Genomic DNA, 27,133 nt, shown 5'->3' with positions numbered 1-27,133 from the left:
TAATAAAAATTAAAAAAGAAAAACATTGTTTGGAGGTAGAAGAAAAAACCGAAAAAAGTTGTTTTTAAGATATATTAAAATAATAGAAAAAATTAATAATAAGATTTTATCATTTATAAAAAATATATCATCTTTTATATAAAAAGGATCTGAAACTAATATTAAAAAATTAGAAAGCATTAAATATATAGAAGAAATTTAATAGATAATAATTACTTCTTCTATTAATAATATTTCCAAGATTTTTTATATCTTTAATTAATTTAGGTTTAATTCTAACCTATTATCTTTGTCAACCTCAATCAGTTTAATTAGTTAGGATTTTAATAGTAAAAATCCTTAATTAATTTCTAGCCTTTTTTATTTATAAAATATTCTTATAATTCCTAAATATTATTTCCATTTAAATAGTTAAATTGTTTAATAAAATATTTGATTTGATTATTAATAACCTTAAAATCTTAAATGACCTTAATATTATATTCTTCTAGGTCTTCTTTTAATTTAATATCTTTTTTAAATTTAACATTCTTAGATATTAATTTAAATATAATAATATAAAATATATTAATTTTTAATTTTATACTTATTAATAATTATAAATAATAGTTTATTCTTAAAAAGATTTCTTTAATTAAAAAGGTCCTAACTTTTTAAAATCTAAGCTTTCATTTAATCTTTTAATTTAAATTTATAATATTTTCAATATTAAATATTATTTATTTTTATAAAAATTTAAAATATTAAGATTTTAATAATAAACATTTCTATTCTAGATAATATTATTTCTAATTCTAAGGTAATCTTATTTATTAAAGATTTATATTTTATATTTATTTATTATTTATATAATATTTTTTATGATAATATTTTAATAATATTATTTATTAAAATATTATATAAAGATATAATAAGTAATAAAAATTCTATTTAAATATTTTATTTATAATTAATATAATTTTACAAATATTATTCCAATCTTTAATTTAAATATTTTCTTTATTTATTAATTTAAGAATTAATCACTATCAAGAATTTTTATTTAATCTTTAACCTTTTTATTAAATTAATTTAGCATTTAAAAAAAAATCTTTATTTAAAATAATTTTTCTTAATAATCTATATTTATTAAAAACTTTTTTAATAAATTTAAAAATTAAATTTTTAATTATATAAATTTTTTTGAATAATATAAAATATTTACATTTTATAAATTTATTAATAATAATTTATATATTATTATATTTTTTTTAATTATTAAATATTATAATTTAAATAATAAAATAATAAAATCCTATATAATAATAATTTATAATTTATTTAAGATTGTGTTTAGTTATAAAAGTTTATATAATTTATATTTGACTTTTTTTAATTTTATTATAGATATTATAATTTAAAATGATTTTTTTGATTATTTTTGGATTTTTAAGAAATTATATTTTTCTTATAATTATATAATAGTTTTAAAGATTCTTAAATATTTATATAAAAGATATTTATATATTTTTTATATAATTTTCTTTTATAATATTAATGATATATAGATTTTTCTATTATATAATATTATATCTTTAATAATAAAATCTTATATTAATGAAAAAATTTTAATTTATAAGATTTTTTTCTAATATTTTATTCCTATTTATGTTATAATTTAATTAAATAAATTATCAATAATATTAAAAATTTATTAATTGTTTTTAAAATATTGTCTTTTTTTCTTTAATTTTTTAATATTAAGATCTTTTAATTTATAAAAAATATTTACTTAAATATTCTCCTTTTTTTTAATATAATAGATCTTTAAATTAAAATATATAAAGTTATTTATTTATTATAATTATTTATTATTAAAAACCTTAATAATTTAAATAAATTTTTAACGGTTTAATAATTCCTAATTTTTATAATTTTTATTTCTTTAATATCTAATAGATTATTATAAATTTTTAATTATATATTTTATATTTTAATTCTAATTTTTTTAAATATTTTAAAAAAATAGATAATTAGATATTATTTTCTATTATTTTTATTATTCTATTTAAAATATTAATATATAATTATTTTTTTTTATTTAGATTAAATGATTTTATTATTAAATCTTTTATTATAATTCATTTTATTTTTTAGAATATTTCTTTTGTTTTTTATATTTGTTTAAAATCTTTTAAATTTTTAATATATATTATAATTATTATTAATTCTATGATTTTTTTAAAATCTTTAATTGAAAATTTATTATAATTATAAAAATTATAAAAGATTTATATTTTTATAATAATTTCTAAGATTAATTATTTTTTAATTATAAATATCTTAGATTTTTAAATTTTCATTCTTCTTAAAAAAATTATTTTTATTTAAATTTAGTTTTTTTAAGATCTTAAATATTTTATATATATCCTTTTTATATTATTTTTTAATTTTTAAATATATCAAAATATTATCTAAATATATAAAAATATTTTTTCTAAGGAATTATTATAGAACATCCTAGATTATTTGTTAAAAAACAATTAATATATTTATAAATCTAAATAATATTATTAAACATTTAAAATAATTGTATAATATTCTAATAATTATTATTTATTTATTTTTTTAATAATTTATATAAGATTAAAAATAAAATTTAAATTTAATAATATAAATCATTTATTATTATTTATTTTTTTTAAATTTTTAATATATAATAAAAGATATTTATCATTCATTATGATTTTATTTAATTATTAATACTTATAAATATCCTTTTATATTACTTTTTTTTTGATTTAGATATCCTATCTTTATTCTTTTTAAATATTAAGAAAATTAAATATTTTATTAATAATTTTAATTTCTATATAAATCCTTTTGTTTCCTTATTTTAAAATATAATATATAAGATGTTTAATTTATTTTAATTTAATTTATAAATTTAATATAATCTTAGATATTCTCTTTTTTTTAATATAATCCTATAATTATATTAATTATATTCTAATATATTTATATCTACATTTAAGTGGTTTCTGTTTCTTAGATAGAGACCTCCAGAAACCTCCAAAGGTCATTATATAAACCTTAATACATAGTCTCTATTACTTCCGTAGAGACCTCCTCTGATTGGTCACTCTGGTCCCACCAGGTCCTTATTCCCTGACCTTCCTCCTATTAGGTTGTAACAAATCTTTTTATTATATTTAAAAAAATAATCTTAAATTAATAATTAAAAAATTATAAAAAAAAATTAAATATATAAAAAATATTTTAATAACTATATAAACATCCTTTTTTTTTAATATTAAATATATTATTAATTATTTTAAACCTTATTTATCTTTTAAAAATAAATATAAATTTTTAAATTATAATAATTATATAAAAGAAAATATAATTTTTTATTAACTTATATATAAATTATAAATTAATATTTTTATTTTTATTTTTTATTTTTTATTTTAAATTTTTTTTTTTAAAAAAAAAAACTTAAAAGACACTTTAAAAATGGATAAAAAAACCGTTATAATCATTTAAGAAATTTTAAATATAAATATGATCCTTTATTAAATTTTATTATCATATATATATATATATATATATAAATATTTCTTAAAAACTGGGATCATCAAGCAATCCTGCATCTATACATTGTCGTTGTTGTCCAAAGGAGAGATCATTTCCTGCACACTGCTCGGCCGATGGTGCTTTGCGCTTCTTGAATGACGGATCGTCAAGGAGTCCTGCATCTATACACTTTTCATAATAAATCGTTAACTGAGATGACCTCACGCTAGTTCGTTAGGTATTCTCACCTGGCGTTGTTGCCCGAACGACAAATTGTCGCCAGCACACTGCTCGGCCGACGGCGCCTTTCGCTTCTTAAAGGAGGGATCATCAAGAAGACCCGCATCGATACACTGCCTCTGTTGGCCGAAAGACAAATTTCCGGCACAATCTTCAGCGTTTGGTTCATTCGGGAAGGTCTTTGTTAACTCGTCAATAGTACTGGCATCGAGCCCGAAGCCGCTTGTAAGAGCGTTTGAGGCCGCGCCTGTAGATGCAGCATCACTCTCATTGTTAGTTTTCTGTTCAATTGTCAACACAATTCTATCATGGATGAGGATATGGAGTTAAGGATATCCGTACGACGGGGGCACCAAGTACGGCTGCACTGAGAAGAAAGCAGTAAAATGAAGTGATTTGCATTTTTAATGGTTTTGGCGTTGTCCGGCAACGAAATAGCTTAGAGAGAATCGAAGGAGAAAAGCGGTTCTTTTACAATAGGGGATCAGAAGAAGAGAAATGATGTGAATGTAGACCAGCTTGCCATATGAGAGAATAACTGTGATGATGATGGGTATTTATCTGCGTATAGCCTCTATCATGAATATTTGGCGGTCATCCAACTGTCCCAATGCGGCATTCTCTTCATTATCTCTAACAACCTTTTGAGGCAATGTATACCTAGGTATCTAGAAACCCCTTAAGGGGTTCGTTCGCATCTGCTTCATTGGTCTTTCTGATCCTGTAACTACCATTGGCTTGGTGATTATTTGTCGCCTTTGCTAAAGGGACTTGGTAACGATGTTTTGTTACTTGCCAAGCAATCTTTTGGGAATATTTACATGCCACTGTAAGAATAATGGTTTTAAATTTATAAACAATGTGAAACGTCAGACCATTTTCTAGCCCATGGCAATATTGACATATATATCCACTTATCAATAATGTTACTTATATTGGTTACGTATATCAAGTAATATCTACACCTTCCTTTTGGCACGGACTTGCTTCCTTAGTCTAACCTGTTTGTGTTTAAGCCTTGACAACCTGGGCGAATATAACGGGGTATGTTAAGCTCGATAACTGAACGACTTGATCAATAATTCCCCGGTGGCCCTTTTTGAGCAAATGAGGCAATGTTATTGTAACTTACCTCCTAGCGACGAGGAAGCTGGGTCAATATTCGTTGCAAACCGCACACACAAGCCGTTCCAATGCATTATCATCATAAAAACAAAGATTATTCTAGTTCACGAGTAACTTTGGAATATACCTGCTGCTGGGGGTTAGTGGATATGTATATCGCGGATTTCATTGTAAACCCCATAGAATGGGGCTATGAATGTTGAAATAACTGTCAGGTCACGAACGGTATTTAGTGGTTGTATGGTTAAATATCATCTTAATCCTGAATGTTGGGGTATCTCTATGCTATCCTCATATCGAGTCAGTTCACCGATTTTTGACGTCGATATTACTTGTACCTTTGTAGTTTTAATCCTAGAAATCGTCATGCCTACCGATAATCATTCACCGCCGATAGGATGAATATATGTACTTTGCCCACAAGGCGGCTATGGGAAAATTTAGAACTGCATATCTGGAATGATTCCGCGTTGCTCAATTAATGCCCTTATTCCCCTTGTGATCCCGTCGATTTGAGCAGTTCCCTCAAAGCACCCTCAGCATAGGAACTTCCTCTAGACGTGTCTATTTCTGGAATTGGTATGGAAGTCCCCATCCAAGGAATCCAGGCACTGAACCCAGAAAGCAGACTCGATGGGCTTTTTGGTTCATCCAGCGGTGCGATAGCGCCCGCAGCCATAGATTCACAAGCGATGGCCCGAGAGGGTTGTGGCGGGGGCTCCCGTTTGTAGTGTTTTATTTTTGGCCCTTCGGGTGACGTCTTGGTCTGGAGGTGATTTCGAGAGGTATGTGGCTCGGCAGGTTCACTAAGCAAACTCGCGCCCGGAATAGTGCCCGCAGCGAGATTGCTTTGCGTTTGACTTCGAGATGTATCAATAATAGCCGTTGCAAATAAAGCCGACCTCGAGGGATGATGCACTTGCTGCTCGCTAACCTCCTGGGCATCCGCGCAATTTGTACTTCCGCTCTCTTCCTTGGTAGCCGTTGTCGCGCGACCTCGTACCTCTTCCACAATCTCGGCGGCTGGTTTCTTCTTGCTCTTGTCCTCATCCGAAGACCGGCTAGAACTTATAATGGTCTCGAGAGTACCGTAGGCGATGCTTCTCCGACGGACAGCGCTCCTCTTCGATCTTTGCACAGCACCCGCGTGTTCGTCATCACTTGATATTGCTTGTAGAGTCGGGCCTATGGGGATATGATGCCGCGACGACGCGGATGGCGGCCCTAGGAAACCGGCTCCTGAGCCTTGGGGAGCTATATGGACCTCGTATTGATTACTGAGAGAATATCTCGTACGTGCGCATATTTCTGCGATTCGGTCTAGGTCCGCGCCAACATCTTGCTGTATATCGGCTATAATGCTCTTGAAAGTGAATGATTCAAGAGGGGGTAATTTGGCATCTGCAGTAGCGCGGGCCTTCTCGATCCCCTTTTGCCGAACCATATTTTTTATTGGACCATTCCGACTAGGAAGCCGAGGAGATGGGTTCGTAGTGGGTTCGACGGTGGAAACAGACACCGGGCCTCTGGCAGTTGACGAAGTTGGGACACCCGAATATGTGCGTACTATGACAGGTTGAGAGTAGGTTCCGGTCGTCGTGCTTTTGATACTCGGTGGGCCGGTGGTTCTATCGTAGCGGCGACGCGAAGAAGGTTGAGAGCGACTTAGCTGCCGTAGAGTGGTGGTACGGTGGGTAGCCGTAGAGCCGTCGAGGGGAATTGGTTTTCCTTCGGCGGTGCTAGGTATGAGAAATGTGGACGAGGTATTCTTAGGGAAAAGCGGAGGGAAGACGACAGGTAATGAGCGTCGGCGGGTGTTGGTCTCGTTGGTGGCGCCACTCACAACACTTCTAGCACTCGGGGGGGAATGAACACGCAGCTGGGAAGATGGGAAAGGCGGAAGAGGAAATGGGGTGTCTGCCATGTTCTTAAAGGGGGGTGCTCGGTGTATTATACGAGATATATATGTAGGATGAAGTTCGAAGGGCAAAAGAAAACCAGTCGTGGGCCTGATACTGAGTGGTATTATGCGATAGGTACGCTATGATAGCCAACGGGAAGTCGTCGATATTCTCGTAGGTAATGGTTGGGATTCCTTGGGTCGGGGCTAGTTGGTGCGTGGAAATAGAATGAATAGAATGATTCGTCGGCGCGTAGGCAGGACATGTGGTTCGAACCGGAGACAAGTTTCCCTACGGTTATTGTTTTGTTCTTCCTGTAGCGGGCGGGAGACATATGATGAATCTCATCTATGATTTGGCTTTGCGGGGAGGAAGTGGAAAGAGAGGCAGGGGATAGAGCTGCAAAGAGTCGTGGTGCTGTTTAAGTGGATAAGCCTTATATCTAGTGAAGAGGGGTTCTTCAGTATGGCACTTACCGAGCCTATGCCTACTTGGGTATCTGCTGCGCCTACCTAGGTACACATACATATCTACTTAGTACCTGGGTATGTACATATGTACTAGGGTATACTTCTCCAGGGAGTCACGAAATATTGATAAATACATATACTTATACCTAGTATCCCTGCAACACCAAAACTGAGCATTCATTCAGGTCTGCCTTTCTTTCTTTCATAGCAACATAATCATCTTGGATATCTGTCATATAAATATAATAAATTTCAACTGACGTCTTTTGTGGCGGATTATTGATCGCCAGGAATGAATGAAAATACATTTCAAGGTAGACAAAAAAAAAGGACAAAACGCTACTCTCCCTCCAGGTTGTCTTATTATTAATTAAGCCATCCTCATGAATCTTGAAAATCAAGCATACCCTCCCTCTCGAGAGCTAACTAACTACTTAATAAGTTGGCTGATCTATTGTACCATACCCACGACCACCGGTTTGTACGCGATCACTATAGACACCCGGAGCTCGACGGGCGGCATAGCGACCTTCTCTGGCTTCTTCTCGACGATCGTAATAGACGTACTCGATATAAAAGGCGTGGATATGTCCTGGGATGTAACTGCCCATGCTAATTAGTTATCTTGCATGATATATCTAGCCTTTTACCTATTGCTTGCTTACCCGAGGACGGTGAGACAAATGTTGATTAAGAGGTCGGCACCACATCCCGCAACGGCCCAGACGCCGATGGGAGGAACTAGACAAGAACTAAGTCAGCGCGTCTACAATAGCAATATAGCATAAATTAGATATATCATGTTATATATAATTACTTACAAAGGATGGTTATCAGAACGATAAGAACAGCTGAAACGGCGCCCATGTTTGAAAGAGTATCAAGGATCTGGCTCGAATAGAAATGAATTTCGGCAACGAAATGAGATGATGGTTGCAATCTTTCGTCAATGTTCGCCTACAGCAACCGAAAAATGTGAAGAAGAAATATAGATAAAGATTCTCAGACGTCTTTATTGTAAAAGTTGATACGGGTAGAGTAGGATGTGCGTGCGACGATGATGATAATGTCGATGTCGAGTTTATTTCTTTGATGTATGCGGGACAACCTCAAACAACGACGGGTCAAGCCGGATGAACAACGATGACGTAGTCGCCAGTCCAAGCTAGATGAAGTATCTAGGTACATATATGTCGCTACCCTTACGTAAGGATCCCTGGCTCTTAATCTGTATATAGTATAAGTTTAAGCCACACTCATCAAATCTCCACACTAAAAGGTATGAGAGTACCTAGGTATGTACCCAGCTTAGGGGGTAATCATTGACCTCCAGCTAATCTACTTTTTTAAAAATCGGCAACTCCACATTTACAATGTTGACAAACCAGTCATTATTTTTATTATTATTGTAATTATTATTATTATTATCTCATTTTTTCTAAAGCAATATTATAATAATGGAACATGTGACTTAATTATGTAAAATAAAGTACTTAAAGTACCTAAAGATTAGGGGGTTAGGTGCTTAAACATGTAGGTTTAGGGGGAAGAGGGGGTAAGTAAGTACCTCTTTAGAGGAGTCCTTAGAGGAAAGGGAAAAAAAAAAGGGTAGGTACCAATCAATCAATCACAGCAAGATAGATCAACCATGCACACTGCCCAAAACCAACAGCTTTTTACTACAACCGAGCCCACCACGCAATTGTGTACTGCCGGGGTGTGTTCGTCCTTCGTCGTGACTCGTCTCATTCTGTCTGCGCTCTCTCTCTATTCTTTTATTTTTTTTCTTTCCTGCACACACAGACTCACTCTCTTATACCTCTCCACAACATCATCTCTATCCCCCCTATCCTTTTTTCCCTCTCTCTTCCTCGCCGTGTCCCCCCTCACGCCATCGAGATTCTTCTCCCGGCATTGCGGCATTGTGGCATTGTATCGCGAGGAGCTTTTGGGTTTTGACTAGATATCAAGATCCTATCAAGATACTTAGGTACTGGGAGACGCAGGAAAGGGACACGACACAACTGCTCTCTGTTGTTGTGGCTTCTTTCATCGCCATCGCGTGTTCGCCGCTTGTCTTTTTTTATTTTTTTCTCATCATTTTTTTTCCCTTTTTTTTTTTTTTTTATTAATCATCCACATTAAAACCCAACTGGAGCTCCAGTCACTCGTTGCAGCAACGGTTCGGCCACCGCCCTTGGAGACCTCCTTTCCTTGATCCCACATTTAGGATCCTCGATTTCCCTCGGACTGTTCGAGTTTGCAACTTTCCAAACCCGCTCCCAACACTACCAGACAAGATTCTGTCGTAATACTCAAGCATCGCCGAGCCCTCTCGATCCCGAATATTAATTTACTGTACCATAAACTACACATACATACCAAACAATCACCATCCTATAATACAGGATCCGCCCTCTAGGTCTGCCCAGCATGTCGAGCCAGCAGACTCCGCCTCCTCATATCGACCGTTATGTGGTCATCCATGTTGCAACCACCTGCGACGAACATGGTGTCTATGTAACGAAGGACTCTGCAGAGGTTATCGAGCTTGGTTGGATACTTATGGATGCGAAGTCTCTTGAAGAGGTACGAATATGAATCGAGGGCATGAATAAATTTGTTGCTATGATGGGATCACTCTAAGCTAACCAATTGTTTCTTTTAATCCAACTGTAGATCCATCGGGAGAGTGTCCTTGTGAAGCCAGTCAACACACCTATTACTCCTTTATGCAGTAAGTCGCAATCACGACGTATTATTCTCACCACTATTCTTTTCTCGCCCCTGAAAGGGAAACGATGCTGGAGGGAAAGGAAAAAGGAACCCTCCCCCTAAAGGGAGCATCACTCCATCCTCTGCCCCTCGTTACGCATCTTGGCATTGTCATGAAACTAATACATTGTGTTCTCGTGTTTATAGCTAGCCTTACAACTCTGACGTGGGAACATGTTCGAAATGCGGGAACCTTCCGGGACGCCGTGAATCGTTTCGACGCCTTTGCTTCAGAGCACTTGACAACCCAAAATCTAGACTTCGTGTTCGTCACTCTAGACGCCTGGGACCTTCGTGTCCAGCTCCCACGCGAAGCTCGTGATAAGGCCGTGGTGCTTCCACCTTACCTTCAACACTCGAGGGCCTTCGATTTGCGTACAGAATACCAGCGTTGGCAGCAACATCACCCCGAATCGCTACCCTTTGGACCTTCTATGCTCTCCAACATCTGCGCCGCCCTCGAAGTCGAGCCTGTTCAATCTAGCGCTCCTATCAAGCATAATCTTCCTTTTCACTTGCAGGCACTTGCTCCTGCTTCGCCTCGGCGTGCCATGGAGGAAGCTGTGACTCTGGCCAGAGTCTTGCGTAGCCTGATTCGAAAATCCCAGCCGCACCAGGAGCATCCTGACGTGCTGACCCGTCCTATGGACGCCCGTGCTGATGTTCGTGCTTTCCTATCTGAGCGAAGTAAGGTTTTGCATATGTCCGGATTGCCTCACGATACTACCCAGTCAGAGCTTGAGAGCTGGTTCACCCAATTCGGTGGCCGTCCCATTGCGTTTTGGACCTTACGTACCCCCGAGCAGCACAAACCCACAGGTACCGGATTTGCCGTATTTTCATCTCATGAAGAGGTATGTTCTTATTAAATACCAGATTATACACACTTCATATCTTCCCCATTGTATTTTAACATGATCTCTCTAGGCTGCAGAGAGTCTCTGCATGAATGGACGTGCTCTAAATGAGAAGGCCATTGAGGTCTCCCCCTCCTCGAGCCGTGTACTCGATCGCGCCGCCGAAATCCTTACGCCATTCCCGCCGAGTAAGAACCGTCCCCGACCTGGCGACTGGACGTGCCCATCGTGTGGCTTTTCCAATTTCCAAAGGCGAACAGCTTGCTTCCGCTGTTCCTTCCCAGCAGTCAGTGCAGGGCCTCAGGGGGATATGGGTTATGGCTATGGTTACGGCCCACCGGCCATGATGGGTCCCCCACCTCACCATGGCGGTCATCACGGAAACATGGGTCATGGAGGAGGAGGCCGTATGGGCGGTAGCGGTGTTGTTCCTTTCCGAGCTGGAGATTGGAAGTGCGGCAACGAAGTTTGCGGTTACCATAACTTTGCAAAGAATGTCTGCTGCCTGAGATGTGGCGCCAGCCGCGCTGGTGCGGCGGTGGTTGCCGACTCGGGCTATCCCTCGCCCATGGACAGCGGCTCTAGCTACGGTATGGGGTCTGGTTCTATGGCGGGCACCCCGGGTCCTGGGCCTTTCGCCTCCGCCACAGGTCCTTTCGGAGCTTCCGGTGGTTACGGCCACCACTTCGGAGGACCACCTAGCACTTATGCTTTGCCTTCGGGTATAGGCGGTGGTGCGGCTCCATACCCATCCCTTAATACTCACTTCGGTCCAGCTCCGGGCTCCCACTCAGCCGGCCCATTCGATAGCCGGGCTGCTGAGGCAGCTTTTCAGTCTGCCAGTAACGGTCCCGCCTCCGCCGGACCGTCTAACAACTTCTACTCATCTCAGTCGGAGAGTGACCCGTTCGCATTCCTCTCATCTGGCATTGGTGGATTATCTGTTAGTGGTGGTGATGCTCGTCAAAACGGTGCTGGTGCACCTTCTAGCAAGTCCCCTTCTTAGACACCCTTACTTTTACGGTATTCCCACCGAATTTTTCGGTACTCGATTTGATTGCTGCCGATTTCATACGCATTTGGAATGTTGAAGTGGAGGGTAGACCAACGGTTTCTCGACTTTGGCGGTACTTCTCTGGACGTAAAAAAAATTATGGCACTTTCAAGAGGTGTAGGTTCACTTTTGAAGATCCGGTATATGGGGGAGTCGAGGATACCTAAGGATTAGCAGGGTGTTGTGGGGATCGTTTTGTTTTACAAGAGAAGAAAAAGTTTACTGGAATGTTTAAGGGGGAGCTGGAAAAGATAAAAAAGGCCGAATTTCTAGAACGGATATCTAGGGCCTGGTTGGCTGGTAGTGGTGGGCTCTTTTACTATGAAGCTTCTCCGCCTTGTTGCCCGATATACATTGAACATTCTGGCCTTGAGGGGCAAGATGAATTTGTACAAATGGACGGATATGTGCAGTACGGCGGGATCTGAATGGTGGTGCATAGCGCAAGGGAGTGTAAATGGGTATACCTGGCCTCATTTGTCAAGCCCTGTCCTTCTCCCATACTTTTATGTATCTTCCTTTTTTACTCTTGTCACCCTCTGTCTCAACTCGCATATTTTTCTTTTTTTTTAGTGCAGATTCTATTCTTTCGTTTTGTCACGTTCCTGTTCATTCGTGTCTACAATTTATTCACCGAACTGGGTACCCCTTTATCTAACGACACCTAGTGATTTTGAATGGAGGCGGGAGAAATTCCCAGGATAGTTAAAGAGTGGAAAATCAGGTATTATAAGACTGGCCGGCTTCTCTTCGCGCTGGTCTGCTAGATTGGGGGAGAGAAAACTAATGCGTGTTCTAACTTGTCTGACTATGTTGACAGACCAATACCGCACCTCTCTCTTTGGCATATGCTCGAAATTTGCCCTCTATTCCAGTAGCTTGTTGGGTGATTCGAAGTGATATCATAAGTCTGTCTACTTAGCTAGATAGGTGTATCCGTTTATGTATGCATATATGTAGATATCTTCACAAACACCTAAGAAAATAGTAGGTTATATTCCTGCTCACGTCTATTAGGTTGATGTGAGGGGAGTACCACGCATTGGCCATCGTCGCTACACTTCACAGCGCTGTCCCCGAAGATGTTGAATTGAAAATTGTAATCTAGTACACATTATACTCGACCGGTCTAACGTGCTAAATATGCTAAGAATCGCTATCTTCTAGATGGTAATATAACTACATTTCAAAGTTCTGGTGTAGCCCCTTATCGCTGTATCGGGTTGCTTCAGGATGGAATATTTTACCTGGTCGTGTTGTGGTGTGGTCTATGATCTTTTGGATAACACATATATGAATTATTGGCCGGACTACTAATGAGCATTTGAGTATGGTGTCTATGGCAAGGGACCGATATTAGATGAGACAGACGAGACAGTCTAAATCTATTGCGGTAACGTCGCTGATAGTTGGTTGGCTTCTAAATAACGTCTTTCTAGGGCGCGACTCCCTAGACAACTTCTGTATTTATAGATACCCATTAACGTGCTTACCGTCTAGATAACGAGATGCCGGCATCGCTTCACGCGCATATCAATTACAATTCGATATAAATATTTCCGTCTACGTGATATAAACCCGCGAGGTTTGACACGCTGGGGACGGGTATCGAAAATTATTGGCCCATTAAAACATCACAGATGTAAATTAATTATGCGGGTGCTCTAGTTAGATACATGTATGTAAATCTACTCGAATTGGTTTGAAATCTGGTTGAGGCCAGTCAGCTAAATTGTTACTCGTCTGGAACCCGGAGATCCAATTTGAGTGCGTCAACTTGCGAACAATACAGCACCGTGGTCCGACTATGTGTCTGAGACTTATTGATCGTTGGGGCATTGCAATTCGTCCTCTTAAGAGCTCCACTGACTATCTAGGCCCGATAACCTCGTCTATCAAATCCCCATTTAAGTTTCGCTGTGCTGAAGGTACGCTTGACCAGAACAAAAGTTAAACATCTAATCACTCGTAATACGCGGCGCGGCTCGAATCTCGGACGTTTTAGTTCGCGGTTGATATGCCACGACCTCCTCTCCCGCGCCCTCCTCCACGGCTGCGCAACGCACGCCCTCGGTTACCACGAGTTTCTAATCCGGCCGGTGGCGGGACTGCATTGTAAGATTGATGTTGAGAGGCTCCCGTAGCCGTTGCGCCTACATTATCAGAGACGTTGTTTGGGTCCGCCGATATTCCCCTACCGCCACGATTACCGCGTCCGACTCGATTAGAATTACCACGACCACGCGGTGCGAAGCCACCGGGTCGTGACGTGCCCTCTTGCTTAAATGTCTGTGGCTGACGGTTGTTGGGCACCGTGTGATATACCATGCTACTATGCTGTAAACGAAGGGCGCCGTTAGGCACCTGAGGGGCGTGAGTGCCTCGTACTTGTCCTCCATGACGATTAACGCCATTCACAGCGCCTCGCCAACTCCCTCGAAGAGGGGATGGTGCTGGCGCGTCTCGAAGTTGACTACCTTGGCCGCCCGGCGCTCCATATCCTTGTAACTGAAGAGGCGATGTCGTCTGAGTAGCCCGTTTTTCTAAGCTCATTTTAGAACTTGCGATAACTTGCTTATTTGTAAGATTAAGCACAGAATTGGCTGAGACTGTCTGCCCTCGGAATGGCTCGCACCGACCGCCTAGTGTTGTACCGTTCATAAATGCATTGTCGCAAAGTATGTCGAGCATGTGATGGTTGCCGACTGTGCTTATACCGACAACAGTGCCTCTTGAAGCTATGGGCACTTTCCCGGAAGCCTGTACATACACAACACGGTCACCTAGGTTGAACCTCTGATTTCCAAGCCGTTGCTCAGCGTCCTTTGGATTGAGTAGTGCGGATCGAGGAACACCTTTCAGCTTCTTTCGTTCGTGCTTCTCGTTGGATTCCCTTCGCCCGTCGACAGCCTTCTGAAGCTGCATGACAACTTCCGAATCTAGCTGTTCAGCGTCGAGAGGGACTCGCTCGAACTTACTCGTTTCCACGGTTTTAAGCCATGCCCCAATCTCTTTGATTCGGGTACTGGCGATATCACTATCTGGCCAGAGTTGTGTCTCTGTTAATTCATTTCCTGACGGGTTCTTCATGATAGCAGCGAAGAAATCAGGGAAACGAGTCATGTATTCTACTAGGAGCTGAATCGCAGCAGGGCTGAATTCCCAACCTGAACTCGACTTCCTTGAGTATCCCAGGACTTTCTGCTTTCTTCCCTCAAACTTCAAATTCAGTCCCAGGTTGACTTTCATACTGCCGCCGATCGTGTGGACGTAGAAGGAAGATGTAATCTTGCTGAGAACAAGCGGATGGAGACCTAGGTCCCTCGCAACAGCGTAAGATGGGCGATAACCACTGTGCTGCTCAGCCTGGCGTATAATCAGTTGCGCAAAGTCTTGTTCTTTCGTTGATACTGATAATGCAATCTCGGCCCGGTTATTGTTATGGCCACAAATCTCGAGCGGGCGCCCGTAAGCATAGTCCCCAAGGAAGAAAACGCGAGATCCAACAGGGAATTCTTCCTCGAAGGGTACTGCAGCTCTCTCGATAAACCGGTCGTCCTCGCTAATAACCTCGTCGACGATCACCTGTGCCGCGTAATCCGTCTCCATGCCGGGAATTGGCCCATATTCCTTGATGGTAGCACCCTCGTCCGTTTTAACGAGCCCCCTGAGCATTTCGACGTGAACCATCGATTCGACGGGTCCAATTATGATACCGAGTCGCTTGCTATAGAAATTCTCGATACGTGATGCCTTTTTATTCCATTCTTCGATCTCCCTCCCAGAATGATGTGTCTGGATTGCTTGACCCGAACCGTCGTAGGCGAGTGAGTAGTCAAATAACTCGTCCGACACACCTACGATTTTGGCCTCCTGTAGGAAGGGATAACCTACGTGGCACCTTTGGCCTAGTTTGACCTTTGCCGACTCCGTCCTGGCCCGAAGCTCTACATCCGCCAGGGTCACAACCATGCTCTCGTTACGGCTCTCTTGCTGGAAAACGTTTACCCCGTGGAAACCAAGGTTGGCATTGTAAGGTAATGTAGCCAAGCTTGGGAACCCCGCTAGAGCATCGATGCCGACTTTAGTACCTTCAAGTAAGCCGACATATAATTCCAACCCTTCGGTCGTGGGCAAGTCGAATATGTTCTCAACACAGTGGCAATGGGGGATGTCAGGGAATATCCCGACCATAGAGGAGGGGTAGATATAGTCGAGATTGGAATCGTACGTGAACTTCAATGATACTCCGAAATCATTACGGGCCTTTTCCTCCGCCGTAAGGAGTTCGTTTTTAGGCGCCATCGCGGATAGTAGTCGCTTCTCGTCAATAAAAGGGATCTTGACGACAGCTTCCCACTCCATTTTCTTCCCGTCCATGTCGAGCTCGAAGTCTCTCGGATAGAAATCGATGATTGGCGAGTTCGGGTCTGTCATAAGTTCGTGGTATAACGAAGGAACAATCTTCTTACTTCGGTCTGGGAGGACACCCATGAGCTGCTCAAAGGGTCGGAAAGGCTGGCCGAGTTTGAAGTTTAGGTCGGCATTTATACCTTTGACGATGTCTGAGAGGAAGATTAGCGAGGTTATCTGCCGCGGCAGGGCACCAGACCTTACCAGATGTTCTAGGAGAGTAGTGGTAGCCGTAAAACCATGGCCAAGACGCCACCCCCTTATAATAGTAGAACAAGACCCATTGTAAGCCTTGGACGTAGTTTTCGCAAAGTTTTACAAGTTCAGTTTCTTTGACGTCTGGAGTCCACCCGAATTTGCTGGTATAGTACTTGTCTTTCCACTCAAGGAACTTCTCCTTATACATGGCTTGCGCGGCGGCCTGGGCAGTTTCAGCCGAGAGGTCGACAACTTGAGCGTTATCGTACCGCCTCATGACGCGAAACAAGGCCATATGGCCTTCCTCCTCCTCTTCTTCCTCTTCGTCGTTTTCGCCGCCACCGTTCTTTGCGGGGAATTCTAATACGAGGCTACGCCCCCCGTCGTCGTCCTCAACAGTACGCCATTCAATATGGAGGCTGCTGGCTGTATCTTGTACGAACTTTCGGTCAGCGGCAATAAGATCATGGCCAAGATCAAGAGGACTAGACGGTCGCTTGTTTATGAACTTCCGAATTTTCTTCCATAATTCTTTCTGCGAACTTGTCATGACGATCTTTCCCTTAGGTTTGCTGGGTTCCTCGCCATCCGCCTCCACCAAGTGCTTACTCCGGAGCCACTTTGAGTCAGCGTACTCGTTCTCGAAATACCGATCTTCTTCCTTCGAAAGCTCATCCAACAACAACTTCAGGCGAGGGAGGTTGATGACCCCTCCTTCATTGATGTAGCCGTCGCACTGGGGAAGGACTTGCTTGTAAATACGGAACATTGTCGCTAAGGCTCCTTCGTTGATATGAAGGTTAGGTAGATTCGGAAGAAAGTCGTTACCGACGAAAAACGCCATGAGGATAAAATCATCGATCACTCTCTCCATGTCGAAAGGTATTTTTGTAGCCCCTTCCTTTTTTAAATCTTGAAATTCCAATTCAAGGTATTCCCGAACTATGCAGAGATGCATCAGGTAGAAATTCTGATGCTCCAACTCCTTCGATTTCGTCTTTGAGGCGCGACCAAAGGTCACTTCTTCTCGAAGTAAACAGAAGTGCGGGTCGTGACTTAACAGCCCTAACATGATAAGATCGGCATCTAGACCGTATAGGCAATGACGAACGTTGGGATGATAATCAGGCTGAGCTTTGGCGTTCCGAATGTATTCCATGATCTTGTGTTCCCCCTCACCGGGAACCTCATGGCCTGACAAGACGATATCGCAGACCTGCCAATCAGAATCCTCTGATATCTTCTTGCTAATAAAGTACTTAAGCTGCTGCGTCAGCTTAGCCATGAATTCCGTACCCGGCGTGATACAATTGCTGTCGAAAGGGTCGTCTTTTGGTAGTTCCTGGCCTTCTCGAATCGCCTTTTCACGAGCTTGTTCGGCGTCTAAGGCTGTCCGGAAACGGCGGGCCCTCTGTTGATTCATTTTGGCCCTGGGAGCAACTCCGTCGATGGCCATGAAAAACAACTTCTTCGGCTTGATTTTGCCGAACAAGTGTTCGATGTAGTTGAATATACGTATGAACATTTCATCTTCGCTGAGACGGAACGAGGTGTCATGGGAATCTTTGTGGGTACAATTGTGTATAATGCCGTTCATGTCCAGCTTTGGGCAAATTAGCGAAAATCAAGAACAGCGAGACCATTTGTAAGACATCGTACATATAAATTGTCGAACTCGGGAATTCGATTCTCTGCGATGAGTTGCGATATTGCAGGATATCGCTCTGAGAGCCACCTGAAGAACTTGGGGACACTATGAATAAGGCAAGTTAGTAGTTCGTATGGGAATTCGACATGTTGCAACTGAAGACGTACCCCATGATGGTTTAATTGGGTTGATGTCGATGTCAAAAGGAAAACATGCAAAGAGTCGCTGGGTCAATGGAGGGCGAGAGGTGGTAGGCGCAAACTCGTAGAAAGCGGAAAGATGTCGCAAAGTCAGCGTCCAACAGCGAATAGTCGTACTCGATTAATTGAAGTCTTCGTTGAACTTTTTAGTTGATATCGCACTACCTGTTGCTCGTGAATCCAAACTCCGCTCTGCTCTGACGGTGGTTTTCAACCTGTTAAAGACAAAGCATTATATGGAACAAACAATGCAATAGATATTTCCTCAAGTTGCGCTCAGGCGATGCATCTGGGCTGGTGAGTGCAATGGGCAGGCGGTTTCTCGAGGTGGATGCGACGCGGATCTTTAGATTGTGTAGCTTCGATCTCGGGCCGTGAGGAGTCATTGACCGCGACTATGGGTTTTTACCTCGTGCGCCCGGTACAATGATGTAGGTACCCGGCGCGATAAGTTTTTAAGGTTACAGTGGGCTCTACCTAACGACCTAGGTAGGTTAGGTACTGGTAGGTAGCAGCAGTGAAATTTGGAACACAACCTTCCTTAGGTTAGGTGAACTTGTATGTCTCCAGTTGACATTCCCCGCATAAGGTACCCAAGTACCTGCAGGTATAGACCCCACGTAGGTACGTACCTCCTGCATTTTATACTTTCAATACATGGGAGGCAGGGACTAGGCAAGTCAAGTACCCACATATAGCTAGCTCCGCAGCTTTAGGAACCTTAGAAATTCTGTGCTTTACGCGCATCGCGTTCTGTTGCGCAAAACCACTTTGTGAACACTTCGAACATCAAACGAACCTGCAGATCACATCTTTCATCCTGTGGCAATTATCAACTCGACATGGCTCCTGGTCCTGTCGCCGAGGACGTTGAGAGTGAGTTTTTCTTTTTCTCCCAGTCGGCTGTGGTACTTTTACTAACATGGCGATACAAGTGGACATCGCTCAGGATTACGATGAAGACGAGGAGCAGCGACTCATTAATGAAGGTAACATACATTCTTCTACCCCACTTGTCATTCATTCTCTAACAGTCACTAGAGTACAAAACATGGAAGAAGAACTCTCCTTTCCTTTACGATATGATTTTGAGGTAAAGTCGTAAATAGTGGCGTGCTGTTGCTTTCTACTAACACTCTGTAGCACTGCCTTGACATGGCCTACCCTCACGGTGCAGTGGTTTCCTGATGTTAAGGAGCCGGATGGAAAGAGTTGTCGTATACACCGAGTTCTCATCGGCACTCATACTTCTGAAGGCAAACCGAACCATGTACAGATCGCCGAAGTCGAAATCCCTAAATCCATCCGTCCCAATGCGCACGACTATGATGACGAGCGAGGAGAGATAGGTGGTTATGGCAAGTCTCCGGCCGCTGGCGACACCACGGCCATGAAATGGAACGTTGTGCAAAAGATTGATCACCCTGGCGAGGTCAACAAGGCTCGATATTGCCCCCACAACCCTGACCTTATCGCTACCCTGGCTGTCGATGGACGAATCCTCATATTCGACAGGACCAAGCATAGTTCTGAACCGAACGGTAAGGTCAATGCTCAGATCAGCCTCGAAGGCCACAATGAAGAAGGGTTTGGCCTCAACTGGAATCCCCACACCGAGGGTTCTTTGGCTTCAGGAAGCGAGGACCAGACCGTGTGTCTTTGGTATGCCGCCCAGCTAATAGTGTAATCGCCTACGTAGTTCATCTATGCTAACATGAGTAGGGACCTAAAGACTCTGCAGGGCGGAAATAGTATCCTTGGCCCTGCCCGTCGCTTTACCCATCACACCAATATCGTCAACGATGTTCAATATCATCCCATCTCTAAGAACTTCATTGGTAGTGTTTCCGATGACCTAACACTGCAAATAGTGGACGTGAGGCAGCCATCCAACACACAGTCGTCTCTGGTTGCCAAAGGTGGACACAGTGATGCCATAAATTCGCTGGCATTTAATCCATCTACCGAGGTTCTCGTGGCTACTGCATCCGCCGACAAGACCATTGGCATCTGGGATCTGCGAAATGTGAAGGAGAAAGTCCATACACTAGAAGGCCATCAAGATGCAGTCACCTCGCTTTCCTGGCACCCGCATGAGGCAGGTATTCTTGGCAGTGCTAGCTATGATCGACGTATAATCTTCTGGGATCTCAGCAGAGTCGGTGAAGAACAACAGCCGGATGATCAGGAAGACGGCCCCCCTGAGTTGTGAGTATTCTCTTGGATGATGTATGGAAGCTATTTGCTAACGCCCCGGAGGTTGTTCATGCATGGTGGCCACACGAACCATCTTGCAGATTTCAGTTGGAATTTAAATGATCCCTGGTTGGTGGCTAGCGCTGCGGAGGACAACATGCTCCAAATCTGGAAGATTGCCGACTCAATTGTTGGCAAGGACGAAGCTGATCTTCCTTTAGATGAATTAGGAAGATAAAGAAATGGGGTAAAGCATGGGAGAGCAATGACGCAAGTTTATAGCTCGCCTATATGGTGATTTTACAAGGGCAACAGGATGAATAAGAGAAGGCGTTGATACTATTTTCACGACTCGTCTAATCGCAAATGAGCTGAAGCACACTAATTCGATGCTGTTTACCAAGGTACCTAGTAAATACAGGCTCTCAGGCATTATGTTGCTGCTTTTCCGTTGATTGAGAATAGTCCTTTAAATATACTGTTCTGAACAGCTATATCTTTAGGTACATATGTATCTAGGTATATACATGTATGTACTTATATAAGGTATAACGTTGAATATTGCTTGTCTATATCTGACGTTGGGGTATGGATTTCCATGTAGGCACTTGTGTGACGAGTTATATGCGTCGGTCCTGTGTCAAAACATACATAATAAACGAAGGAAAATTCCATATACCTATACGATTAGTATGTACATACATTTGTATGTATACCTAGGTACATAAGTATGTACGCTTACGTACATGTACATAAGTGATTAGGGAACTTCATGTAGGTGTTTAGGTACCTATACACTTGTTGATTGTCGATAAATCTCCGACCCTTGTAGCGTTATATTGATGTAGAGGTACGTACAATGCTAGCACACATCTGTACCTAGGTACCTAGGCTAATGTAGGCAACAAGCCACCTTTATAACAAAATACACGTAGCGCGGTAATCAAGTACCTATCTGGCCAACCGAACTTACCTTCATTTTCTCTACATGTAAATTCTAGCCAAAAATTCCTTCTGTTCCATCTTCGTTTCGCTCTTCTGAATTAATAACACAATTTAGTGTTAACTTCTTTTTGGAGGGGCTTCTACAAAGTCTCTGTGTGTTTGCAAGGTGCGGCCCTGGATTACGCGCTTTCTTTGAACCCTTAGTGGCTGTGCCCTATCTCCGACATCAAACTCTTATGTATCCGAATGTTGAGTCTTCATCGTATCCGACAGCGAACATCTAGATACTCAAGGCCAGCGTCCTCCTTAAATAGCTCCTCTCTAGGAGCATGACTCCAATACGGGAATGCCGCCGTTAACCTCGTATCGTCCGACCGAGCCTCCAGATTCCCCCGTAAACGATTCCGACTCAGATGTCGATCTGGATCTAGAAGAACTAGATCCTAGCGCCTCACCACATATTCAATCGTCTCGGCTCCTAGGAGACAGCCGCGGCTCTGAGCAACGAGTGCCGCGGATCGCATTGCGGAATATTCGCATGGGCGGTTTGAGACGAGTTGGGAATCGAGGTCGTGGCTATGGCGAGCTTGGTCGTAGTCGAGATGGGAGTAGTGATGCTGTCGGCTTACTAGAAGACGATGTGCACGAACAGCGGTACTCTGATGGAAGCGGCCATGCCGGGGATGAGGCACCTCTGCTAGACGAATATGCACCTCGACCTCAGAGACGCTCTTTCGCCAACGATAGACTCCAAAACCTAGCCCATATTGGCTCGTCCTTGAGATTACCTAGCTTCATGTCGAGCACCAGCGCCAACCGTCAGGATGATGATGGAATTACTGACAACAAAGAAGACGACCCGTCAACCTCACGAATCATTGCCGTCGGCGCTTCTCAACCTACACGCTACCCACCTAATCTCGTTTCCAATGCCAAATATACAGCGTTCACATTTCTGCCCGTCACCTTGTACAATGAATTCTCGTTTTTCTTCAATATGTATTTCCTACTGGTTGCATTATCGCAGGCCATCCCAGCCCTAAGGATAGGCTATTTAACTACCTACATTGCTCCGCTTGCTTTTGTTCTCGTCATCACAATGGGAAAAGAGGCATATGATGATATAGAGCGACGTCGAAGGGACAATGAGGCCAATTCTGAAGAGTATGCAGTGCTTCACTTCGGGGAACCGGAGCTTCAGAATATGGGGCTACGCCCATCTAAGAACCTCAAGTCGGCGACATTGCGGAAGGCGAGTCGTAAATCCTTAACTCAGAGGGATCGCTTGTCAGACATACAGGAGGAGGAGGAGCAAGCAGAGGCCCAAGGCCGAAGCCGCCCGTCGTCACTTGTCCAAGAAATTGGCAAGAAGTCTCGAGATCTCAAGGTTGGCGACGTTCTAAAGCTCGGTAAAGGTCAACGTGTACCTGCGGATGTCGTCATTTTGAAATGCTCGATGCCGGAAGGCACGCAAGCCCAAATGGTAACCCCCGAAAATTCAGGGTCTAAATTGCTGATTGATTCTTCCGAAAGTATTATAAATGAGAACAGTTCTTCCTCACATAAAAGCAAAGACTCTGAATCAAGTAGCTCTCATGCTTCTGGAGAGGCCTTCATCAGGACAGATCAACTTGATGGCGAAACGGATTGGAAATTGCGGTTGGCGTCTCCTCTCACCCAAGCTTTACCCGTAGAGGAGTTTGTCCGCGTTCGGGTTACAGGCGGGAAACCCGACAAGCGGGTCAACGAATTCGTTGGCAAGATCGAATTGATGACAACAGAACCCGAAGTCCGACATGATCGATCTAACGAAAGCAGTCTAGGCGACAGAAGCAACTCCGCCCCGTTGTCCATCGACAATACTGCTTGGGCTAACACTGTTATTGCCTCTCAAGCGACAACAATGGCGGTCATCGTTTATACGGGACCACAAACACGATCAGCCCTTTCAACGTCATTATCACGGTCCAAAACGGGCTTGTTGGAATACGAGATTAATTCTCTTACAAAGATACTCTGTGCCCTCACTTTAGCATTGTCGGTCGTGTTAGTAGCCTTGGAAGGATTTGGCAACACTGAAGGTGATATCTGGTATGTGAAGATTATGCGATTCCTTGTACTATTCTCCACTATCGTCCCAATTAGTCTACGAGTCAACCTCGACCTTGGGAAGAGCGTCTATTCGTGGTTCATACAGCGAGACCCCGGCATTCCAGGTGCTGTCGTTCGAACAAGCACAATCCCGGAAGATCTCGGGCGTATCGAATACCTACTTAGCGACAAGACGGGCACACTCACTCAAAACGAAATGGAAATGAAAAAAATCCACGTGGGCACTGTTTCCTACGCCAATGAGGCCATGGACGAGGTAGTGGTTTATATCAAGCACGGTTTCGTTGGGGCGCCAAATGAGAAAGCCCTGGTCACACCATCGTCATCTTATAGCACAACAGCTGGTGTCACTGCGACGAGGACACGGCGAGAGATTGGATCTAGAGTTAGAGACGTCGTCCTAGCCCTAGCTCTCTGCCACAACGTAATTCCCACCATCGAAGAAGAAGATGGCCGAACCCACACTTCGTACCAGGCCTCTTCGCCAGATGAGATAGCCATCGTACGATGGACCGAGTCCGTTGGTCTCCGTCTAGCATATCGAGACAGGAAGAGGATGGTGCTTGAATCGACAGAAACGGGGAAGACCGTGGTACAAGTTGAAATTCTAGATATCTTCCCTTTTACTTCTGACGGTAAACGTATGGGTATAATTGTTCGGTTCCACGAGCAGGCGGCATCCTCTCCCCTCGAACTAGATAATGGAGAAATATGGTTCTATCAGAAGGGCGCAGACACGGTTATGGGGTCTATTGTAGCTGCGAACGACTGGCTAGACGAAGAAACCGCGAACATGGCACGGGAAGGTTTGAGGACTCTAGTAGTCGGGCGTAAAAAATTGTCTTATGAACAGTATCAAGACTTCTCAAACAACTACCAGGAAGCTTCTCTAGCGATTAGTGGTCGCGATGCTGGAATGCAGCGTGTGGTGGCGGAGTTTCTTGAGCACGATCTCGAGTTACTAGGGGTCACTGGCGTGGAAGACAAACTGCAGAGGGATGTGAAACCATCCCTAGAACTACTTCGCAACGCCGGCATCAAGATTTGGATGTTGACAGGAGACAAAGTCGAGACAGCACGATGCGTCGCTGTCAGTTCGAAACTCGTTGCGCGAGGACAGTATATCTACACTGTCGCGAAGCTAAAGCATAAGGATAACGCTCAAGACCATCTCGACTTTCTTAGAAGCAAAACAGACTCCTGTTTGCTGATCGATGGCGAAAGCTTAATGCTTTATCTAACACATTTCAGAGTTGACTTCATTTCAGTCGCTGTACAACTTCCAACTGTTGTTGCCTGTAGATGTTCACCCACGCAGAAAGCCGATATTGCGAGGTTAATCAAGGAGTTTACTAAGAAGCGGGTTTGTTGTATTGGTGACGGCGGAAATGACGTCTCAATGATTCAGGCCGCGGATGTTGGTGTTGGTATTGTTGGCAAGGAAGGTCGCCAGGCCAGTCTCGCGGCAGATTTCTCTATCGAGCAGTTCTGCCACCTCACGAAGCTGCTAGTGTGGCATGGTCGAAATAGCTATAAGCGGAGTGCCAAGCTCGCCCAGTTTGTAATTCACCGTGGACTCATTATTGCTGTTTGCCAGACCATGTACAGTATTGCCATTAAGTTCGAGCCTGAAGGCTTGTATAAGGTACGCTTTCCCCATACCCTATTTTCTGGGCCACGTGACCTTACGGATGATAGGATTGGCTGCTCGTGGGATACGCCACCGTTTACACGGCGGCACCCGTGCTATCTCTCGTGCTCGACAAGGATGTCGACGAAAATCTTGCGAATCTGTACCCCGAGTTGTATAAAGAACTAACGTCGGGTCGTTCCCTATCTTACCGCACCTTTTTCGTCTGGGTTTTGGTGTCGATATATCAAGGCGGCATGATTCAAGGTTTATCCCAAATTCTCACTGAGGTAGATGGAACGAGGATGGTGGCCGTCAGTTACACGGTTCTCGTACTCAATGAGCTTCTGATGGTGGCTATTGAGATTACGACTTGGCATCCAGTCATGATCATGTGTATCGTTGGAACCTTTCTATTTTATATCGGATCGATGCCATTCCTCAGTGGATACTTCGATCTCGATTTTATTATCAGTTGGTAAGTGCATGTTTACTATTCTAGCTCGTCTTACAAGGCTCTGTTAACTTATACATCTCGTGGCAGGGGTTTTCTCTGGCGAGTACTCGCCATCGGTTCAATCTCATTGATACCGCCGTATGCTGGAAAGTTGATAAGGAGAACAATGAAACCTCCGTCGTATAGAAAGGTCCGAGGCATTTAAAGCTACGTCTTGAGGAACGATGCGCATTTTCTAGCTTGGCGCCGGGTGGGATTCGGACCATTTCTTCATACATACAACCACAATTAGCTAGGCGTATGTTAAGTAGTCGCTCCGCGGCCGCTTATACCATCGTGATGGTTTAGTTGTGCTTACATATTTATACTTAGCTTAGCCACGTCGATAAGGAACAGTCCATTGATATCCGTATATACCTAATACCTAGTATTCGACAAATTCCTCCCGGCCAGTCAAATTATGGTGTAGCTCTCCCCCACATCCGACATTTTATTGTCTCCAGATCTTATTTCGTCATCCTGACTAAGTTAGAACGCGGGGAATCGGCAGGCCCCTATTCATACCAGTATTCAGGTACCTGGCCACTACAGAAGATTCTTGGAACGGCGGAACGGATGGCCTTCGCTATGCTGATCTTGCACTACAATATGTCTCAATTGCGGGGAGAGCTAATTGAATCGATTCTGATGGAGCTCTCCATTATTGGTAGAAGTCTAGACCCATGTAGATCACTGGCCACAAAAAAAAACCCGTATAAATCAGACTACTAATACTTATGTAAATATGTTTACGTAGGGATTATATATGTAGCACTTGAGGTAGGCAAGTTTACTCAAACATACATCTCACTAGAATAAGCGAGATATCTAGCGGATCCGAGTCCATTTTTTTTGTACGTAATACACGAGAATTACGGCGCTATTTTCTTGTTGAGGGATAAGTCGAGTGCGCTTGGAATCCAAGCCGAGATAGATTACACGAAGGTAATAAAAACACGCATTACTACTTAAGTATATTATTATATTATATATAAGGGTGTAATATTTGATGCGCCATCTATTATTCTTTGGCGTGGTATCTATATCCTAAATTAAATAACACGCCTCCTCAAAACATTATATATATAGCTAGGTATTTGTTAAATGAATGATATATAAAAATTTTAAAGGATGAAGAGGCGTACAGCCGCTGCGTCATAGCTTTGAGCTCCCCCGGCTAGCGCCAACCCGTGCAGGGTTTAGGGGGTTGGTTTAGAGTCCATCACTTTACCTGCATATGTAGATAGCCAACCAAAGCCAATCGCGTCCCCGATCGCGGTGGTACATACCCGCACACCTACATAACATGACAAGCTCT

The 27,133-nt window shown here is 42.4% G+C and overlaps 7 protein-coding genes across 7 annotated transcripts; 3 read left to right on the top strand and 4 right to left on the bottom strand.

Moving 5' to 3' along the window:
- Positions 1-3,538: 3,538 nt before the first annotated feature.
- F4822DRAFT_396198 (uncharacterized protein) lies at positions 3,539-4,683 on the bottom strand. The gene is made up of 3 exons (XM_051457501.1): positions 4,138-4,683; positions 3,804-4,076; positions 3,539-3,744 (listed from the first exon to the last, which is right to left on the bottom strand). The coding sequence occupies exons 1-3, from the start codon at positions 4,195-4,197 to the stop codon at positions 3,601-3,603; spliced, it is 477 nt and encodes a 158-aa protein (XP_051317051.1). The 5' UTR covers positions 4,198-4,683; the 3' UTR covers positions 3,539-3,600.
- A 2-nt stretch (positions 4,684-4,685) lies between these two features.
- Positions 4,686-7,212, bottom strand: F4822DRAFT_396195 (uncharacterized protein). The gene has a single exon (XM_051457500.1). The coding sequence runs from the start codon at positions 6,842-6,844 to the stop codon at positions 5,408-5,410; it is 1,437 nt and encodes a 478-aa protein (XP_051317050.1). The 5' UTR covers positions 6,845-7,212; the 3' UTR covers positions 4,686-5,407.
- A 217-nt stretch (positions 7,213-7,429) lies between these two features.
- Positions 7,430-8,433, bottom strand: F4822DRAFT_396193 (uncharacterized protein). The gene is made up of 3 exons (XM_051457499.1): positions 8,113-8,433; positions 7,957-8,032; positions 7,430-7,894 (listed from the first exon to the last, which is right to left on the bottom strand). Exons 1-3 carry the CDS (start codon positions 8,156-8,158, stop codon positions 7,726-7,728), a joined length of 291 nt encoding a protein of 96 aa, XP_051317049.1. The 5' UTR covers positions 8,159-8,433; the 3' UTR covers positions 7,430-7,725.
- Positions 8,434-9,489: 1,056 nt separating this feature from the next.
- On the top strand, positions 9,490-12,114 carry F4822DRAFT_180210 (uncharacterized protein). Its single transcript, XM_051453400.1, has 4 exons — positions 9,490-9,880; positions 9,971-10,028; positions 10,214-10,920; positions 10,994-12,114. Exons 1-4 carry the CDS (start codon positions 9,725-9,727, stop codon positions 11,927-11,929), a joined length of 1,857 nt encoding a protein of 618 aa, XP_051317048.1. The 5' UTR covers positions 9,490-9,724; the 3' UTR covers positions 11,930-12,114.
- Positions 12,115-13,597: 1,483 nt separating this feature from the next.
- On the bottom strand, positions 13,598-18,944 carry F4822DRAFT_396189 (exoribonuclease 1). Its single transcript, XM_051457498.1, has 4 exons — positions 18,404-18,944; positions 18,248-18,341; positions 16,595-18,191; positions 13,598-16,542 (listed from the first exon to the last, which is right to left on the bottom strand). Exons 1-4 carry the CDS (start codon positions 18,406-18,408, stop codon positions 13,979-13,981), a joined length of 4,260 nt encoding a protein of 1,419 aa, XP_051317047.1. The 5' UTR covers positions 18,409-18,944; the 3' UTR covers positions 13,598-13,978.
- Positions 18,945-19,171: 227 nt separating this feature from the next.
- On the top strand, positions 19,172-21,312 carry F4822DRAFT_396188 (WD40 repeat-like protein). Its single transcript, XM_051457497.1, has 6 exons — positions 19,172-19,312; positions 19,372-19,425; positions 19,478-19,529; positions 19,580-20,098; positions 20,159-20,644; positions 20,696-21,312. Exons 1-6 carry the CDS (start codon positions 19,279-19,281, stop codon positions 20,868-20,870), a joined length of 1,320 nt encoding a protein of 439 aa, XP_051317046.1. The 5' UTR covers positions 19,172-19,278; the 3' UTR covers positions 20,871-21,312.
- Positions 21,313-21,801: 489 nt separating this feature from the next.
- On the top strand, positions 21,802-26,186 carry F4822DRAFT_180149 (phospholipid-translocating P-type ATPase). The gene is made up of 3 exons (XM_051453399.1): positions 21,802-25,334; positions 25,388-25,797; positions 25,864-26,186. Exons 1-3 carry the CDS (start codon positions 21,924-21,926, stop codon positions 25,979-25,981), a joined length of 3,939 nt encoding a protein of 1,312 aa, XP_051317045.1. The 5' UTR covers positions 21,802-21,923; the 3' UTR covers positions 25,982-26,186.
- The last annotated feature ends 947 nt before the right edge of the window (positions 26,187-27,133 follow it).

Source organism: Hypoxylon trugodes (assembly GCF_022578975.1).
Source record: "Hypoxylon trugodes strain CBS 135444 unplaced genomic scaffold F4822scaffold_3, whole genome shotgun sequence".
NCBI lineage: Eukaryota > Fungi > Ascomycota > Sordariomycetes > Xylariales > Hypoxylaceae > Hypoxylon > Hypoxylon trugodes.
Note: the sequence above shows the minus strand (reverse complement) of the source record. Positions and strands in the feature narration are given on the sequence as shown.

What these genes read in the sequence shown, in the direction of transcription:
- F4822DRAFT_396195 (XM_051457500.1), bottom strand. Translation starts at nt 6,844, where the DNA reads ATGGCAGACACCCCATTTCCTCTTCCGCCTTTCCCATCTTCCCAGCTG.
- F4822DRAFT_396193 (XM_051457499.1), bottom strand. Translation starts at nt 8,158, where the DNA reads ATGGGCGCCGTTTCAGCTGTTCTTATCGTTCTGATAACCATCCTTT. An exon ending in CGTTCTGATAACCATCCTTT is followed by an intron (nt 8,033 to 8,112) that starts GTAAGTAATTAT and finishes GTTCTTGTCTAG; the next exon opens with TTCCTCCCATCGGCGTCTGG. An exon ending in ATTTGTCTCACCGTCCTCGG is followed by an intron (nt 7,895 to 7,956) that starts GTAAGCAAGCAA and finishes TAGCATGGGCAG; the next exon opens with TTACATCCCAGGACATATCC.
- F4822DRAFT_396188 (XM_051457497.1), top strand. Translation starts at nt 19,279, where the DNA reads ATGGCTCCTGGTCCTGTCGCCGAGGACGTTGAGA. An exon ending in GCAGCGACTCATTAATGAAG is followed by an intron (nt 19,426 to 19,477) that starts GTAACATACATT and finishes AACAGTCACTAG; the next exon opens with AGTACAAAACATGGAAGAAG. An exon ending in CTTTACGATATGATTTTGAG is followed by an intron (nt 19,530 to 19,579) that starts GTAAAGTCGTAA and finishes AACACTCTGTAG; the next exon opens with CACTGCCTTGACATGGCCTA.
- F4822DRAFT_396198 (XM_051457501.1), bottom strand. Translation starts at nt 4,197, where the DNA reads ATGCAAATCACTTCATTTTACTGCTTTCTTCTCAGTGCAGCCGTACTT. An exon ending in CCGTACTTGGTGCCCCCGTC is followed by an intron (nt 4,077 to 4,137) that starts GTACGGATATCC and finishes ACAATTGAACAG; the next exon opens with AAAACTAACAATGAGAGTGA. An exon ending in CGTTCGGGCAACAACGCCAG is followed by an intron (nt 3,745 to 3,803) that starts GTGAGAATACCT and finishes TATTATGAAAAG; the next exon opens with TGTATAGATGCAGGACTCCT.
- F4822DRAFT_180210 (XM_051453400.1), top strand. Translation starts at nt 9,725, where the DNA reads ATGTCGAGCCAGCAGACTCCGCCTCCTCATATCGACCGTTATGTGGTC. An exon ending in ATGCGAAGTCTCTTGAAGAG is followed by an intron (nt 9,881 to 9,970) that starts GTACGAATATGA and finishes ATCCAACTGTAG; the next exon opens with ATCCATCGGGAGAGTGTCCT. An exon ending in TATTTTCATCTCATGAAGAG is followed by an intron (nt 10,921 to 10,993) that starts GTATGTTCTTAT and finishes TGATCTCTCTAG; the next exon opens with GCTGCAGAGAGTCTCTGCAT.
- F4822DRAFT_180149 (XM_051453399.1), top strand. Translation starts at nt 21,924, where the DNA reads ATGCCGCCGTTAACCTCGTATCGTCCGACCGAGCCTCCAGATTCCCCC. An exon ending in AGCCTGAAGGCTTGTATAAG is followed by an intron (nt 25,335 to 25,387) that starts GTACGCTTTCCC and finishes TACGGATGATAG; the next exon opens with GATTGGCTGCTCGTGGGATA. An exon ending in CTCGATTTTATTATCAGTTG is followed by an intron (nt 25,798 to 25,863) that starts GTAAGTGCATGT and finishes ATCTCGTGGCAG; the next exon opens with GGGTTTTCTCTGGCGAGTAC.
- F4822DRAFT_396189 (XM_051457498.1), bottom strand. An exon ending in CCGAGTTCGACAATTTATAT is followed by an intron (nt 18,192 to 18,247) that starts GTACGATGTCTT and finishes ATTTGCCCAAAG; the next exon opens with CTGGACATGAACGGCATTAT. An exon ending in CTACTCTCCTAGAACATCTG is followed by an intron (nt 16,543 to 16,594) that starts GTAAGGTCTGGT and finishes TCTTCCTCTCAG; the next exon opens with ACATCGTCAAAGGTATAAAT.